General features: G+C 37.4%; 2 protein-coding genes across 2 annotated transcripts; both read left to right on the forward strand.

Moving 5' to 3' along the window:
* Positions 1-2437: 2437 nt before the first annotated feature.
* Positions 2438-3337, forward strand: LOC147372701 (taste receptor type 2 member 10-like). Its single transcript, XM_086403661.1, has one exon. The coding sequence runs from the start codon at positions 2438-2440 to the stop codon at positions 3335-3337; it is 900 nt and encodes a 299-aa protein (XP_086259787.1).
* A 10464-nt stretch (positions 3338-13801) lies between these two features.
* On the forward strand, positions 13802-14731 carry LOC147372702 (taste receptor type 2 member 10-like). Its single transcript, XM_086403662.1, has one exon. It carries the CDS (start codon positions 13802-13804, stop codon positions 14729-14731), a length of 930 nt encoding a protein of 309 aa, XP_086259788.1.
* The last annotated feature ends 2215 nt before the right edge of the window (positions 14732-16946 follow it).

Consider the following 16946-nt stretch of genomic DNA (forward strand, 5'->3'; position numbering starts at 1 on the left):
TTACAGCATCGGACCTTGCTTCTATCACCAGTCTCATCCACAGCTCGGTACTCTTTTTGCTTTGGCTCCATCCCTTCATTCTTTCTGGAGTTATTTCTCCACTGATCTCCAGTAGCATATTGGGCACCTACTGACCTGGGGAGTTCCTCTTTCAGTATCCTATAATTTTGCCTTTTCATACTGTTCATGGGGTTCTCAAGGCAAGAATACTGAAGTGGTTTGCCATTCCCTTCTCCAGTGGAATATTACTCAACCATAAAAATGAATGCATTTGAGTCAGATCTAATGAGGTGGATGAACCTAGAACCTATTATGCAGAGTGAAGTGAGTCAGAAAAGAGAAAGATAAATGTCATATTCTAATACACATATATGGAATCTAGAAAAATGGTACTGAAGAACTGATTTGCAGGGCAGCAAAGGAGAAACAGACAGAGAACAGACTTCAGGACGTGAGAAGAGGAGAGGAGAGGGTGAGGTGTATGGAAAGAGTAACGTGGAAACTTATATTACCATTTTCAAAATAGATAGCCAATGGGAATTTGCTGTACAGCTCAGGAAACTCAAACAGAGGCTCTGTATCAACCTAGAGGGGTGGGGTGGGGAGGGAGATGGGAGGGAGGTTCAAAAGGGAGGGGATATATGTATACCTATGGCTGATTCATATTGAGGTTTGGCAGAAAACAGCAAAATTCTGTAAAGCAATTATCCTGCAATAAAAAAATAAATTAAAAAATATCTTGTCTCAAACTAGTGTAATCTATAAGGAAATTAATTTTTTCACTTACCTAGGTATCTAAAGGGGAGAAGGTTCCAGTCCATGACCAAGGCTCAGGTTATTTGCCTCTATTTTGTTGGCCTTCATCCTAGACCTCCTCTCTTTGGGGGTTACAAGATAATTGCCAATGGCAACTGGATTTTTTTTTTTCCTCTCTGCTTTGCAAGAGACACAGTCAAGAAAAAGAAAAGACAAGCCACAGACTGGGTAAAATATTTGCAAAAGACATAAACAACTATTATCCAGAGTATAAAAAGAATTCATGATACTCAACCTAGTTAAAAACTGGGCCAGTTTTATTTTCAAATGTTCAACCAGTTTGTATATTCAGCCTAAATACCATTGGTTTGTGCGATATATTTTTTATACATTTTTGGATTAATGTTGTATTGCAGTGAGAATTTTCACATCTGTGGTCATGAGAGATATTGGTCTGTAGTTTTATCTTCCAGTAATGTCTATGTCTGATTTTGGTATTAGGACAATACTGAACTTAGAATGAGTTGGAAATCATTCCCTCTGCTTCTATCCTTTGAAAGAGACTGGAGAGAATTACTATAATATTTCTTTAAGGTTTATGATGATTTACTAGTGACTCCACCTGGGCCTGTTGTTTTCTAATTTGAAGTTTATTAATCAACCCTTATTTTAATATCAAATGTAGGCCTATTCACATTTCTATTTCTTCTTGTGTGAGTTTTGACAACTGGTGTTTTTCAAAGAATTGATACATTTCATCTAGTTTTTCAAAATGGGGACATAAATTGCTCGTAATATTCCTTTAAAAGTCCATGGGACCAGTTATGATACCACATTTCACTTCTGGCATTTTTTTTTTTTTTTATTCTTAGCACACTTAAGTGTGTACTCAGTTGTTAAGTCTGACTCTTTGTGTCCCCATGGACTGTAACCCTCCAGGCTCAGCTGTCCATGGATTTCTCCAGGCAAGAATACTGGAGTGGGCACCCATTTCGTTCTTCAGGGGATCTTCACAACCCAGGGATCAAGCCCATGTATTCTGAGTCTCCTACATTGCCAGGCACATTTTTTATCACTAAGCCACCTGGGAAGCCTGTTAGTTAGCATGAGGCTTTGGTCACGCTAATCAACTTTCTTGATGTTTTCAAAGAAGCAACTTGTGTCTACAATGGCTAAATTCATCCATCTCATCTACACACTGTTTTTGCTCTATATATCTTTTTTGTCATTATTAACACAATATAAATGACATCAAAGGTGACACTGAAAATTTCAATTATTTATTCTGCTCTGATTTCTGTAGGAATGTGTTTGGCACTCCTACTGCACAATCCAGGGTAACTATGCAAAATAGTCTCAGGAGGACAAGTAGATTTCAGGAAACAGAAACATTTATTTGCATCTTAACAAATTGTGGGTAGGCATTAGGTCAGGACACACATTGATTAACTAAATTTTATAGACATAACTGGAGGGGTCTCTGTCAAGCTGTTTTGGATTCCATGTCAAGGCAGCAATTGGTGTGCTTTTAAGTCTTTTTGAAATGAAAGAGAAGAAAATCATTCTACCACAAAGCAGCAATATCTGCCTTTTTCTGCAGCAGGTAATTGAAAATTAATGAAACAAACAAACAAAAAAAAGAAAATTAATGAAACAGGAATACGATTAAGGATTGGCAGACATGCTGAGTATAGTAGAAGGCCTCCTCCTTTTTGTAGCAGTTAATGAGTCAGTATTGGGGGTTTTAGGGAATGGGTTTATTGGACTAGTAAACTGCATTAACTGTGTGAAAAATAAGAAGATCTCTACACTCAGCCTTATTCTCACTGGCTTAGCCTCTTCTAGATTTTGTCTGATATGGATAATAACTACAGATGCATATGTGAGAGTGTTTTCTCCAGATATTTATTTGTCTGGTAATCTAAGTCAATATATAGCTTACTTATGGATAATTATGAATCAATCAAGTGTCTGGTTTACCACTAGCCTCAGCATCTTCTACTTCCTGAAAATAGCCAACTTTTCCCACTGCATTTTTCTCTGGCTGAAGGGTCACATCACTGAGATTTTTCTTCTTCTAATGGGATGTTTGCCCATTTCATGGTTATTTACTTTTCCAAACATTACAATGCCTTTTATTAATAATATTATGAAGAACAGAAGCACAACCAGGTTGGTCACCATGCATAAAAGTGAATACTTTATAAATCAGATTTTGTTCAATCTTGGAACATTTCTTGTCTTTGTACTATGCCTGATTACATGTTTCTTAATAATCGCTTCCCTTTGGAGGCACAACAGGAGGATGCAATTGAATGCCACAGGATTCAGAGACCCCAGTACAGAAGCGCACATCAAAGCAATGAAGATTTTGGTGTCTTTTATCATCCTCTTTATCCTGTATTTTGTAGGCACTGCCATACAAATATTAAGTGTGACAGTGCCTGAAAACAAACTGCTATTTATTTTTGGTATGACAACCACCATCCTCTATCCCTGTGGACACTCATTTATCCTAATTCTTGGAAACAGCAAGCTTAACCAAGCCTCTTTGAGGGTACTGAAGCTATTAAAGTGCTAGGAGAAAGAAAAACTTCTTAGAACTCCATGACAGGCTTGGGGAGAAATGGATACCACAAAAAGGTAGCCTAGTAATGAAATTCCTCAAGATCTGTTTCTCTTACACTGCTTTCTTGCAGTGTTTTTAACTGTGTTATTGAACATAACTAAAATCTTACAAAAAGATTTTGACTATGTCTCAGGTAATGTCAATTTTCAATGAGATTTTAATCCCATACACAAATTGAGTGGCTCAGGCACTTTCCTTCCCTTGCAGTGGTTTCTCCCACCCAACCCTAGGCCAAAAACAGCTTGGAGACTATTGATTATAAAGATGTCATTGGTGGATAAGCCTCTAAACAAAATTTTTCTTTGTATTTTACTTGAATTCCCTGAAGCATTGATAGTTCTTCACACACACACACTCAAAGAAATATTATTATAGTATTTCTCTTATTTATTTTAATGCCTACATTTCTCTAGATTTGTCAAGTGAGAACTTCAAATTGTCTCCTGTGTCCTTTTGACATGGCCCCGTTCTTCCTTCATGTTTCCTTATGTTCTCACAAACCAAAACATTTCAGGCTTGCTTTGTGTTTTCCTCATCCAGCCTTGGGTTCACTATTTATCCAAGAAATCTTCATTTATTTGAGGGAAAAAGGGTATTTGAAAACCAAGATTTGGCTGGATATAAACATTACGCCCACCCACTTACTTCTTTCTCCCTCTCTGCGTCTATGTATCTCTCTATTTGTAATGTATGATGTGTCTATGTTTGTGTCTCTACTGCAATTCAAAACTACAGTCTTCCTTTTTGCCATGTTGCAAATCCTCTCTTTAACCATGAAAAATATGGATCTTGCTTTATTCAGTTTATATAGTCATTTATTCAGTCCTAATATACACTGAGGGCTTCCCTGGTAGCTCATTTGGTAAAGAATCCACCTGCAGTGTGGGAGACTTGGGTTCAATCCCTGAGTTGGGAAGATCCCCCAGAGAAGGGAAAGGCTACCCACTCCAGTATTCTAGGGCTTCCCTTTTGGCTCAGCTGGTAAAGAATCCACCTGTAGTGAGGGAGACCTGAGTTTGGTACCTGGGTTGGGAAGCTCCCCTGGAGAAGGGAAAGACTACCCAATCCAGTATTGACAGACTTTATTTTGGTGGGCTCCAAAATCACTGCAGATGGTGACTGCAGCCATGAAATTAAAAGACACTTGCTCCTTGGAAGAGAAGCTATGACCAACCTAAACAGCATATTAAAAAACAGAGACATTACTTTACCAACAAAGGTCCATCTAGTCAAAGCTATGGTTTTTCCAGTAGTCATGTATGGATGTGAGAGTTGGACCAAAAAGAAAGCTGAGTGCCAAAAAATTGATGCTTTTGAACTGTGGAGTTGGAGAAGAATCTCAAGAGTCCCTTGGACTGCAAGGAGATCCAACTAGTCAATCCCAAAGGAAATCAGTCCTCAATATTCATTGGAAGGACTGATGCTGAAGCTGAAACTCCAATACTTTGGCCACCTGATGCGAAGAACTGACTCATTGGGAAAGACCTTGATGCTTAGAAAGATTAAAGGTGGAAGGAGAAGGGGACAACAGAGAATGAGATGGTTGGATGGCATCACTGACTTGATGGACATGAGTTTGAGTAGGCTCCAAGAGTTGGTGATGGACAGGGAAGGCTGTCGTGCTGCAGTCCATGGGGTCACAAAGAGCCAGACATGACTGAGCGACTGGATTGAGCTGAACTGAACATTCACTGAGTATTTCCATGGTGTCTCAGGCAGTAGAGTCTGCCTGTAATACAGGAAACCTGGGTTTAATTCCTGGGTCAGGAAAATCCCCTGTAGAAGGAATGGCAACCCACCCTAGTATTCTTGCCTGGAAAATCCCACGGATGGAGGAGCCTGGCAGGCTATAGTCCATGAGGTTGCAAAGAGTTGGACACAACTGAGCTACTTTCACTTTCTTCTTTCTAATATATCCTGAAGTTAGTTTCAGATTTGTTAACTCATACCACTTCTAGAAGGAAGAGAAAGGGGGAAGAAAGGAAGAGAGAGAGGGAAAGAAAGAATGAAAAAAGAAAGAAGGAATGAAGGGAGAAAGGAAAGAAGAAGGAGAGAGAAGGAGGGGAGGAAAGGAAGTAAGGAAGGGAGGAAGAAGACACTATTAACTACAGTTAAGTACTTTGTTGCAGCTCATATATGACTATCAGTTCAGTTCAGCTTCCCTGGCGGCTCAGACAGTAAGGTGTCTTGCCTGCAATGCAGGACACCCAGGTTCAATCCCTGGGTGGGGAAGATCCCCTAGAGAAGGGAAAGGCAACCCCTCAAGTACTCTTGCCTGGAAAATCCCATAGACAGAGGAACCTGGTAGGCTACAGTCCATGGAGTCGCAAAGAGTTGGACACGACTGAGCAACTTCACTTTTCTTTATTTTCTTTCAGTTCAGTTCAGTAGCTCAGTCGTGTCCAACTCTTTGCGACCCCATGGACTGCAGGACTCCAGGCTTCCCAGTCCGTCACCAACTTCCAGAGCTTGGTGAAACTCATGTGCATTGAGTCAATGATGCCATCCAACCATCTCATCCTCTGTCATCCCCTTCTCCCGCCCTCAAATCAAAAGATCCCTCAATCAGTGTCTTTTCCAATGAGTCATTTCTTCGCATCAGGTGGACAAAGGATTGGAGTTTCAGCTTCAGCATCAGTCCTTCCAATGAATATTCAAGACCGATTTCCTTTAGGATTGACTGGTTGGATCTTGCAGTCCAAGGGACTCTCAAGAGTCTTCTCCAAAAAGAAAGAAAAAAAGTCTTCTCCAAGACCACAGTTCAAAAGCATCAATTCTTTGGCACTCAGCTTTCTTTATAGTCCAACTCTCACAGACATACATGACTGCTGGAAAAACTATAGCTTTGACTAGATGGACCTTTATTGGCAAAGTTATGTCTCTGCTTTTTAATATGCTTTTTAATACATGACTGTATCAGGGCACAAAGTCTAAATACTACTGTGTTCCAAAGTTACTTTGGTAAGTTCTCTTTCTTTTCCTTTAGCATGTTTATATTCATTTGAAAAAGTGAGATTTGTTTCTTAATGAGTCTGTTTTAGGTTTTTTCCCCAGCCTTTATTTTATATGTTTAATTTAAAATATTAACATCATTTCAAGTGTCAAAATTACACAAAAAGCATACTGAGAATATATTTTTCACTTCCATAACTTCTATCTCATTGTGAATTTCTCCCTATAAATTATCAATCTCATTCATTTCTGCATTTTTCCTCCTAATTTTATTTTTGAAAAAATAAGCACGTGAATATTAAATTTTCCATATTCCTTATATAAAATATAGTTTGCACAATGCTTTTATCATATGTAAGAAATCATTGCATCCAATTGTGAAATTGTTTCTCATTCTTTTTCACACCTTTTTAGTACTCCATTGCCTGAATGTACCACAGTTGATCCAACAGGTTCTGTGTATATGTTCATTTGTTTCTGATATCTTGCAACTACAAACAGTAGTACTATGAGTAATCTTGTAGATGTGTATTTATTGATTCTGACACCGAATTCTGATGTATGGGAGTCTTCCCAACCTCACCAAGCAATTGTCTCAACTCTGCCCTTACCAACCTGAAGATGGCATCAGATTTCATAGGTTAAGGGCTCAGTCCCACAAGACTACCCCCACTTCAGATGCCAGTTGTAAGCTCAGGTTGTTACATGTGCTTTTGACTTATTGGCTATAAATTGGAGATTCCAACAAACCCCTGCTTGAATTAGATTAATTTGCTAGATTGGCTCACAAAACTCAGAAGATGTGTGTACTCAGTAGATTACTGGTTTATTACAAAGAATATTAAAGGAAGTGAATCAGTAAGCAATGAAGAGAATCAACTCTGCTCTATCCCCTTATGGAGATTCGTGGTGGTCCTGACAATATCATGAGAGCTTCCTGGAAAAATTTTATGGAAGACTTAATTATGGAATGAGGACTTAAGACTTGACTAAAATTACTTTATGAAGAAAAAATAGTCATTCTAAATGTGAAAATATTGAACAAGAATCCTAGCAGGTCATAGCAAGGAGGGAAGAAAGTTGAAAATACACAGTTTGAGATGTCTGTCTCCTGAGGATTGCTTTTGAAAGAGGAGAGAAACAAAGAATGGAAAAATGCCCTAGAGAAGCTGAGTGGCTAAAGAAAAAGGAAGAAGGGGACATTTAAGATTATGCAAGAGAAATAAAACAACTGGATAATGCACAGCTCATTCACCCTACTGCCAAAAGACAGGCTTCCATGGCTGTATAGTATGGCAGTGAGGATAAATGAGCTACAATTATATGTAAACATATAGATGAATCTTGAAAACTGGATGTGAAAGAAAGAAACTAAATTTATGTTCTTTATGAGTTTGTACATAAAAGTACAAAAAAGTGGGAGACTGTGAGGTTGTAACTAGGAGTAGCTTGAGGTTGTCTTCTGGGGAGTAGATTGTGTCTGCTTCTTGGTCTAGGGTGTGTTATAGGAATGTATGCAGTTAGTAAAAATTCATGAAGCTTTTCACGTAAAATTTCATTGTTTTAACTAAAAAGTGTTTGTTAATTATTTTTTCAATAATAGAAACATCTGTATTAGTTTTCCAGGACTGCTGTAAGAAATTATCAAAGATTTACTGCCTTCAAGAAACAGAAATTTATTCCTCACAGTTCTGGAGTCTAGAAGTCTGAAATGAAGGGATCAGTAGGAATACACTCTCTCTGAAGGCTCTACAGAATTCTTTCTTGCCTCTTCCACCTTCTGGTACTCCCTGATAGTCCTTTAATGGTAGAAGTAGTAACCCCTATCCCTGCCTCCTGGTTCTCATGGTCTTCTTCTTTCTGTATGTTGATTCTTCCTCTCTCTCCTAAGGACAACCAGTCATAATATTTAGATTCCACTCAAATCCTACATTTGCATAGACCCCTTTTCCAGGGGTTAGCTCTTGGGTATACCTTTTGGCATGAGACACAATTCAACCTACTCTGTCACCCTAATAAAAGTTGGAGGTTTATAAGGAAGGAGTGAATGGGCCAGTAGTTTCCTACTTGAAATTTGCTTCCAGCTTCCAAAATTCTAATCTACTCAGATGTGATCTGAGAATGTTGTCAACTTGGAACATCAGTGAGGCCAGGATAGGCCATAGAAGAAGAAAATGTCCCTAGAGAGACAAGACTGTCTTCCTCTCATATGCTTTGGATATAAGATCCTAGTCAACTTGGAAATTTTCCTTTCCAAAGTATATTTCTAATGGCTGAGATTTGGTTACCATGAAAATGCTGTCTACTTTGCATGAAATTTCTGTTCCTGGTAAAATGGAAATCCTATTTATGCTAAACATGTGACATTTGCATCTTAGTTTGTATGGTAACACTGAAAATGAGTTTTCTTTGAAAAGAGGATAGAGAAAATCTGAGGACTTTTTAAACAATGTATAGAACTATTTTCCTACTTATGCTCCCTGTTGGATGAAGTTAGTTTAATCAATAATTCTAGATGATTTCAAAATATAATATGTTCTCATTTATATTACTTTTATATACTGAATGAAGTTTCCACAGATAAAAAGAATTACTCATTAATTGTTAATATTCCTAAGGCATAGGAAACATCATGCTTTATTACATTCAGCATGAACTGGTACCTGGAAATCTGTACATATTAGCAATATTTGGGGGACATATATTAATTAGGAAGTTTTGACTGTAAAAAGTCTTATCTCAAACTAGTGTTAACTATAAGGAAATTATCTCATCTGCCTAGGCATCTGAAGGAGAGAGTGTTCCAGTCCATCACCAAGGACTCAGGTTATTTACTTCTGTATTGTGTTGACCTTGAAGGTCTTCCTTAGAGCTCCTTTCCTGGAGGTTACAATATATGCCAATGGCAACTGAATCTGTTTTATTATTCACACTCTGCTGGAGACAGAAATCTTATTTAAACCAAGAATAATAGCTACTTCATTCCAGGGTATCGAAATCATTCAGGGCCTTATTCTGCACTTGGATCGGGGACCTGATGCCAGAAGAATATAATTTGACCCCTGTCTTTCTGCTTCTATGGAGTGTATGTTTAAATTTTTGCCCAGTTCTTAAGCAGGTTTCTTATCTACTTTTTTGGAGAAGGCAATGGCACCCCACTCCAGTACTCTTGCCTGGAAAATCCCATGGACGGAGGAGCCTGGTAGGCTGCAATCCATGGTGTCGCTAAGAGTCGGACACAACTGAGCAACTTCACTTTCACTTTTCACTTTCATGCATTGGAGAAGGAAATGGCAACCCACTCCAGTGTTCTTGCCTGGAGAATCCCAGGGACGGGGGAGCCTGGTGGGCTGCTGTCTATGGGGTCACACAGAGTCGGACACGACTGAAGTGACTTAGCGTAGCGTAGCGTATCTACTTTTTGTTTAGCATTATGATTTCTTTATATATTCTGGAAGATTTTCTTTTATTAGATATGTTTTCTGCAAATATTTTATCCCTATCTTTGGCTTGTCTTTTCCTTCTCTTGACAGTGTCTTTTGCAAAGCAGAAATTTTTTATTTTAATGAAGTCTAGCTTGTCAATGAACTCTTTCATAGATTTTGCCTGTGGTGTTTTTATCTAAAAAGTGATTGCCATTCCCAAGATCATCTAGATTTTCTACTATGTTATCTACTATGAATTCTATAGCTTTTGGGTTATATTTTGGTCTATGATGTGCTTTAAATTAATATTTGTAAATAACATAAGGTATGTGCCTAATTTTACTTTTTGCATGTGGATGTCTGATTGTTTTGGCACTCCTTGTTGTAAAGACTGTTCCATTGTATTGCTTTTGCTCTTTTGTTAAAGGACAATTGATATATATATACTTATGTGGGTCTATTTATGGGCTTTCTATTCTGTTCCATTTAGATGTCTTTTTTTAGCTAATATCACATTGTCTTGTTTAAGTCTTGACCTCAGCAAGTGTCAATTCTCTGACTTTATTCTTCTCCCCCGATATTGTGTTGGCTATTCTGGGTCTTTTGATATTTCATATGAACTTTAAATCATCACTACAAACAAAGCTAGTGGCGGTGATGGCATTCCAGTTGAGGTATTTCAAATCCTGAATGATGATGCTATGAAAGTGCTGCACTCAATATGCCAGCAAATTTGGAAAACTCAGCAGTGGCCACAGGACTGGAAAAAGTCAGTTTTCATTCCAATCCCAAAAGAAAGGCAATGCCAAAGAATGCTCAAACTACCACACAATTGTACTCAACTCACACGCTGGTAAAGTAGTGCTCAAAATTCTCCAAGCCAGGCTTCAGCAATACGTGAACCGTGAACTTCCAGATGTTCAAGGTGGTTTTAGAAAAGGCAGAGGAACCAGAGATCAAATTGCCAACATCCACTGGATCATGGAAAAAGCAAGAGAGTTCCAGAAAAACATCTATTTCTGCTTTATTGACTATGCCAAAGCCTTTGATTGTGTGGATCAGAATAAACTGTGGAAAATTCTTCAAGAGATGGAAATACCAGACTACCTGACCTGCCTCTTGAGAAACCTATATGCAGGTCAGGAAGCAACAGTTAAAACTGGACATGGAACAACAGACTGGTTCCAAATAGGAAAAGAAGTATGTCAAGGCTGTATATTGTCACCCTGTTTATTTAACTTCTATGCAGAGTACATCATGAGAAACACTGGGCTGGAAGAAGCACAAGCTGGAATTAAGATTGCTGGGAGAAATATCAATAACCTCAGATATGCAGATGACATCACCCTTATGGCAGAAAGTGAAGTGGAACTAAAAAGCCCCTTGAAGAAAGTGAAAGAGGAGAGTGAAAAAGTTGGCTTAAACTCAACATTCAGAAAACAAAGATCATGGCATCTGATCCCATCATTTCATGGGAAATAGATGGGGAAACAGTGAAAACAGTGTCAGACTTTATTTTTTGGGGCTCCAAAATCACTGCAGATGGTGACTGCAGCCATGAAATTAAAAGATGCTTACTCCTTGGAAGGAAAGTTATGACCAACCTAGATAGCATATTCAAAAGCAGAGATATTACTTTGCCAACAAATGTCCATCTAGTCAAGGCTATGGTTTTTCCAGTAGTCATGTATGGATGTGGGAGTTGGACTGTGAAGAAAGCTGAGCACCGAAGAATTGATGCTTTTGAGCTGTGGTGTTGGAGAAGACTCGTGAGAGTCCCTTGGACTGCAAGGAGATCCAACCAGTCCATTCTGAAGGAGACCAGTTCTGGTTGTTCTTTGGAAGGAGTGATGCTAAAGCTGAAACTCCAGTACTTTGGCCACCTCATGTGAAGAGTTGACTCATTGGAAAAGACTCTGATGCTAGGAGGGATTGGGGGCAGGAGGAAAAGGGGACAACAGAAGATGAGATGGCTGGAGGGCATCACTGACTTGGATGGTCATGAGTTTGAGTGAACTCCGGGAGTTGATGATGGACAGGGAGGCCTGGCATGCTGTGATTCATGGGGTCGCAAAGAGTTGGACATGACTGAGCGACCAAGTTGAATTGAATTGAATGAACTTTAAAATCAATTTGTCAGTATCAACAAGATAACATGCTATGATTTAGATTGGGATTGTACTGAATCTATAGATCAAGTGTAGAAGAACTGGCATTTTGAAAATACTGAGTCTTCCTATCAATGAACATGGATCATTGTTACAGTTATTTAGTTCTTTATTTTCATTTATCAGAGTTTTATAGTTTTCCTCAAAGAAGTTTTGTACTTATTTTGTTATATTTATACCTATGCACTTCAATTTTTGGATGCTATGGAAATGGTATTGTGTTTTTAATTTTAAATTCCTCGTGTTCACTGCTGGTGTATAAGAAAGCAATTGATTTTTGTCTCTTAACTTTATATCTTACTATGTTGCTATAATAATTACTTATTAATTTCAGGAGTTTTTTGATCACCGCTTTTGTATTTTCTACATAGATGTTCATGTCAACTACAGTAAAAGGTAGTTTCATTTCTTCCATCCCAACCTGTATACCTCTTATTTCTGTTTTTTTCTATTGCATTAGCTAGAATTTCCAGTACATGCTGAAAAGGAGTGGTGAGAGAGGTTAACTTTGCCTTGTACCTTATATTGTTAGAAAAACTTTGAATATTTCAGCATTAAGTGCAGTTCCAGCTCTAGGCTTGTTATAGATAGTCTTCATCAGGTTGATTTTTTTTTTTATCATGAATGATAGTTGGATTTTATCAAATGAATTTAAACAGCTTTTGATATATTGTGTGATTTTGTTTGTTTGTTTGTTGAGATGATGAATTACATTAAATGATTTTCAAATATTGAACCAGTTTGTGTACTCAGGCTTAATCCCACTTGTTTGTGCTATACAATTATTTTGTATACATTGTTGGATTTTATCTGCTAATATGAGGTTGAAAATTTTCACATCTATTGTCATGAGTGATACTGGTCTGTAGTTTTAGCTTCTAGCTTCAGTCTTTGTCTGGTTTTGGTATTATGGTAAGGCTGACCTTAGACTGAGTTGTAAAATATTCCCTCTGCTTCTGTTTTTTGAAAGAGACTAAAGACAATTAGTACAATATTTCATAAATGTTTGTTAGAATTTACCAGTAACTCCACCTGTGCCCGGTGCTTTCTGTTTTGGAAGCTTATGATTAGCTTTTTGATTAAAATAGATTTAGGCCTATTTGCATTACCTATTTCTTCTTGTGTGAGTTTTTTCAGTTGTTATTTTTCAAAGAATTGACAGAGTTCATCTAATTTAACAAATTTGTGGACACAGCAATGCTTGTAATATTCCTTTAAATGTCCATGGGGGTCAGTTATTATACCCTGTTTCACTTCCGGCCCCTTTTTTTCTCAGGATGGCGAAAGGCTAATCATTTTTATTGATCTTCTCAAAGAAGCAGCTTTCATCTACTCATAGAGATAAATGACTACTAATTTCATGCTAATTTCACACATCTCTTCTTCCTTTTTTACACTATTTTTGCTTTATATATCTAAACTGTTATTATTAACACAAAATAAATGACGGTGTTAATGCTGACACTGAAAAAGGTGAAGTTCAATTTTTCTTTCTATTCTGCTCTGTTTTCTGTAGGCATCTGCTTGCCACTCCTACTGTACAATCCAGGGTAACAAATGCAAAATAGTCTCAGGAGGACAAGTAGAATCCATGAAACAGAAAGTTTTATTTGCATCTTAACAAATTAAGGAAGGTGTTCAGTCTGGACACACATTCTCTAGACTAGCTAAATTTTATAGACATAACTGGAGGGGTCTCCCTGAAGCTATTTTGGATTCTATCACAAGGCAGTAATGTGGGCACTTGCAATTCTTTATTAATGAAAGAGAAGAAAATCATTCTTCCATCAAGCAGCAATACATGCCTCCCTCATTCTGCAGCAGGTAATTTAAGATTGATGGAACAGAAATAATATTAGGGACTGGCAGATATGCTGAGTGTACTGGAAGGCCTCCTCATTTTTGTAGCAGTTAGTGAGTCAATATTGGGGGTTTTAGGGGATGGATTTATTGGACTTGCATACTTCATTGAATGTGTGAAGAACAAGAAGTTTTCTACTATCAGCTTTATTCTCATGGGATTGGCTACTTCCAGAATTTTCCTGATAGGGTTAATAACTACCGATGGATTTGTGAAGATTTTTTCTCCAGAAATGTATTCCTCTGGTTACCTAATTGACTGTATTACTTACTCATGGGTAATTCTGAATCCAGCAAGTGTCTTTTTTGCCACCAGCCTCAGCATCTTCTATTTCCTGAAGATAGCCAATTTTTCCCACCACATTTTTCTCTGGTTGAGGAGTGACGTCAAAAGGGTTCTTCTCCTTCTGATGGGATACTTGCTTATTTCATGGTTAGTTACTTTCCCACTAACTATGAAGATAATTAGTGATTCTAGAGCAAAGAATAGAAGTGTAGTCTTTTCAGTTGAAGTGCATAAAGGTGAATTCTTTAGAAACCAGATTTTGCTCAATCTTGGAACCCTTACCATCTTCATACTATGCCTGATTACATGTATCTTATTGTTCATTTCCCTTCGGAGGCACAACCAGAGGATGCTACTGAATGCCACAGGATTCAGAGACCCCAGCACAGAAGCACATATCAAAGCAATGAAAGTTTTGATATCTTTTATCATCCTTTTTATTTTGTATTTTATAGGCATTACCATAGAAATATCATGCACTACTATGTCAGAAAGCAAGCTGTTGTTTATTTTTGGTCTGACCATCACTGCCCTCTATCCCTGGGGACACTCATTTATCCTAATTCTAGGAAACAACAAGCTAAAGCAAGTTTTTTTGAGAGTACAGAAGCAATTAAAATGCTGGAAGAAAGAGAAGCTCCTCAGAACTCCTTGACAGGCTTAGGGAGAAATGGATGTTCCTAGAAAACAATCTAGTGAAGAAATTCCTGAAGATCTCTTTCAACTTACACTACTTTCTTGCATTGGTTTTAACTGTGTTATTGAATGTCACCAAAATTTTCCATAAAGGTTTTGACTACGTTTCAAGGAATTCCACTCTTCAAGGAGATTTTCATCCCATGCACAAATTGAGTGGCTCAGTCTGACTCCCTCTCTTGCAGTTCCTTCTTTCTACAGCCCCAAACCCCAGAGGGAAAAAAAAAAAAAAAACTACCTGGAGACTGCTCACTGTAAAGATGTTGATGGTGGGAATAAGTCTCTAAAACAATATTTCTCATTACATCTTACCTGACTTTCCTGAGCATTGACAATCTTTTACCACAAAATCTTAGGAAAAAAAGCTAAGAGAAAGCTGTGATCAATCTTGACACTTACAACATGGGAATGACAAGCAGATACAAAAGTGCTGCTCTTGAGTATGCATTTTTGTTTTTTCCAAGTATGCGTTTTTAATTCTTTAAAAGATTGCTTTTGTTTTTACTGTCTGATCCCTATTTTTTTTTTAACTAATGCATTTTTGATGTAGTAACAGTAATCATGGCGGAAAGAGGGTCAGAACACTGATGAAATGAATCTTTCTATTTTTCAAATCCAGTGATTTTACATGAAGTTAGTCTTGAACTTATTTAAATTAAATTTTCAGTGTGAAATGTTTTAGGCTCTATGGGTAGTACTCCATAGGGGTGTGTGTGCATGTGCTTAGTTGTGTCTGACTCTTTGTGACGCTGTTAACTGTAACCCACAAGGTTCCTCTGTCCATGGAATTTTCCAGGCGAGAATACTGGAGTGAGTTGCCATTTCCTACTCCAAGGGATCTTCCCAACTCTGGGATCGAACCGGCATCTACTGTGTCTCCTGCACTGGCAAGCAGATTCTTTACCACTGGCGCCACCTGGGAAGCCCTATGGGTAGTACTACATAATCCCAAATATACACATATACAAGTCTATTGTTAGAAATTCTCAGAACCAAAAAACCTCCACATTCTCCTTTCGTTCAGTGTCATGGTTGAGAGATAAGGTCCCCTAATTTTAACCTTTTGCTGAGCATATATTATTTTCATGTTTGCCCTTTAACAGATTTTTTTTCAAGGGTCCTGGCTTGTGGATAGGCTCCAATCTCGATTCTAGCCTTGCAGAGACCAAAACTAGTTACCTTATCCTACATACACACAATACTTTAAAACTTTAGCTCTAATTTCAAACAGATTCCAAATGCCCCCAAAGCTCTATTTTCAGTACTTTTTTTTTTTTCCTCTCAGAATGTGTACTTTCACACCATTTTTGGCATCTGAAGGTTTTTCTTTCACTGACAGGTGGGTCATGAACTTCAAATAATTCTAAAGACTAGTTTTTCCATATTTTTATGTATTCTGGACTGATGGGATTTCTCTAGATGTCTGGTTTGCCAAGTTCTCTTTTCTGTTTCAATTTAATTGAGATAATACATTTGCTATATTCTTAAAAATAAAGGTTAGTTGTCCTTTCCTAGTTTTATTTCAATTTTTCTTTTTTTGTAAATGAATTCAAAGCTATTTATTTTCTGCCTGTTGGTTTAGGTACATTCCACAGCATTGACAAATGGTTCTTATATTGTCGTTCAGCACAGAGTCCTGAGATATTCTTTGTCATTTCCTCTTAATTCAATTATTTAACAGAATATTTTTCAGCTATATGAGCTATGTTAAAGGCAATTTTTCATATTGATATTTTATTTTATTGAATTTGGTCAAGCAACATATTTACATGATAGTTAGCCTAGGATAAGATTTATTTGGCCTGATACAAGATCTATTTTTGTGAATAGTCATGTTTACTTGGAAGAAGTTTGATGCTGCAAATTTATATGCATTAGATGGAGCCATGTTTACAATATTCATTAGAATATCATTGGGTGAATTAGATGAATTGATCTACTAGATTAGATTCATCTAACTTTCATTAGACGAATCACGTTAATGATATTGTATCTCTATATTCATATTCATTATGAATCAATCTGAAATAGATTATAAATGTACATTTGCAATGATTAAATTCTTTCATTTATAGCTGCATTTAACTTGAAACAATGTTGATAGTTACATTTGCTTCCATGTTCTTTACATTATTATTATTGCTGTTATTAAACTCTTTGGTAACTCATGCAGG

The sequence above is a fragment of the Bos grunniens genome, chromosome 5, assembly GCF_055505025.1.
Source record: "Bos grunniens cultivar Pamir isolate PY7600 chromosome 5, Bosgru_T2T1.0, whole genome shotgun sequence".
Taxonomy (NCBI): domain Eukaryota; kingdom Metazoa; phylum Chordata; class Mammalia; order Artiodactyla; family Bovidae; genus Bos; species Bos grunniens.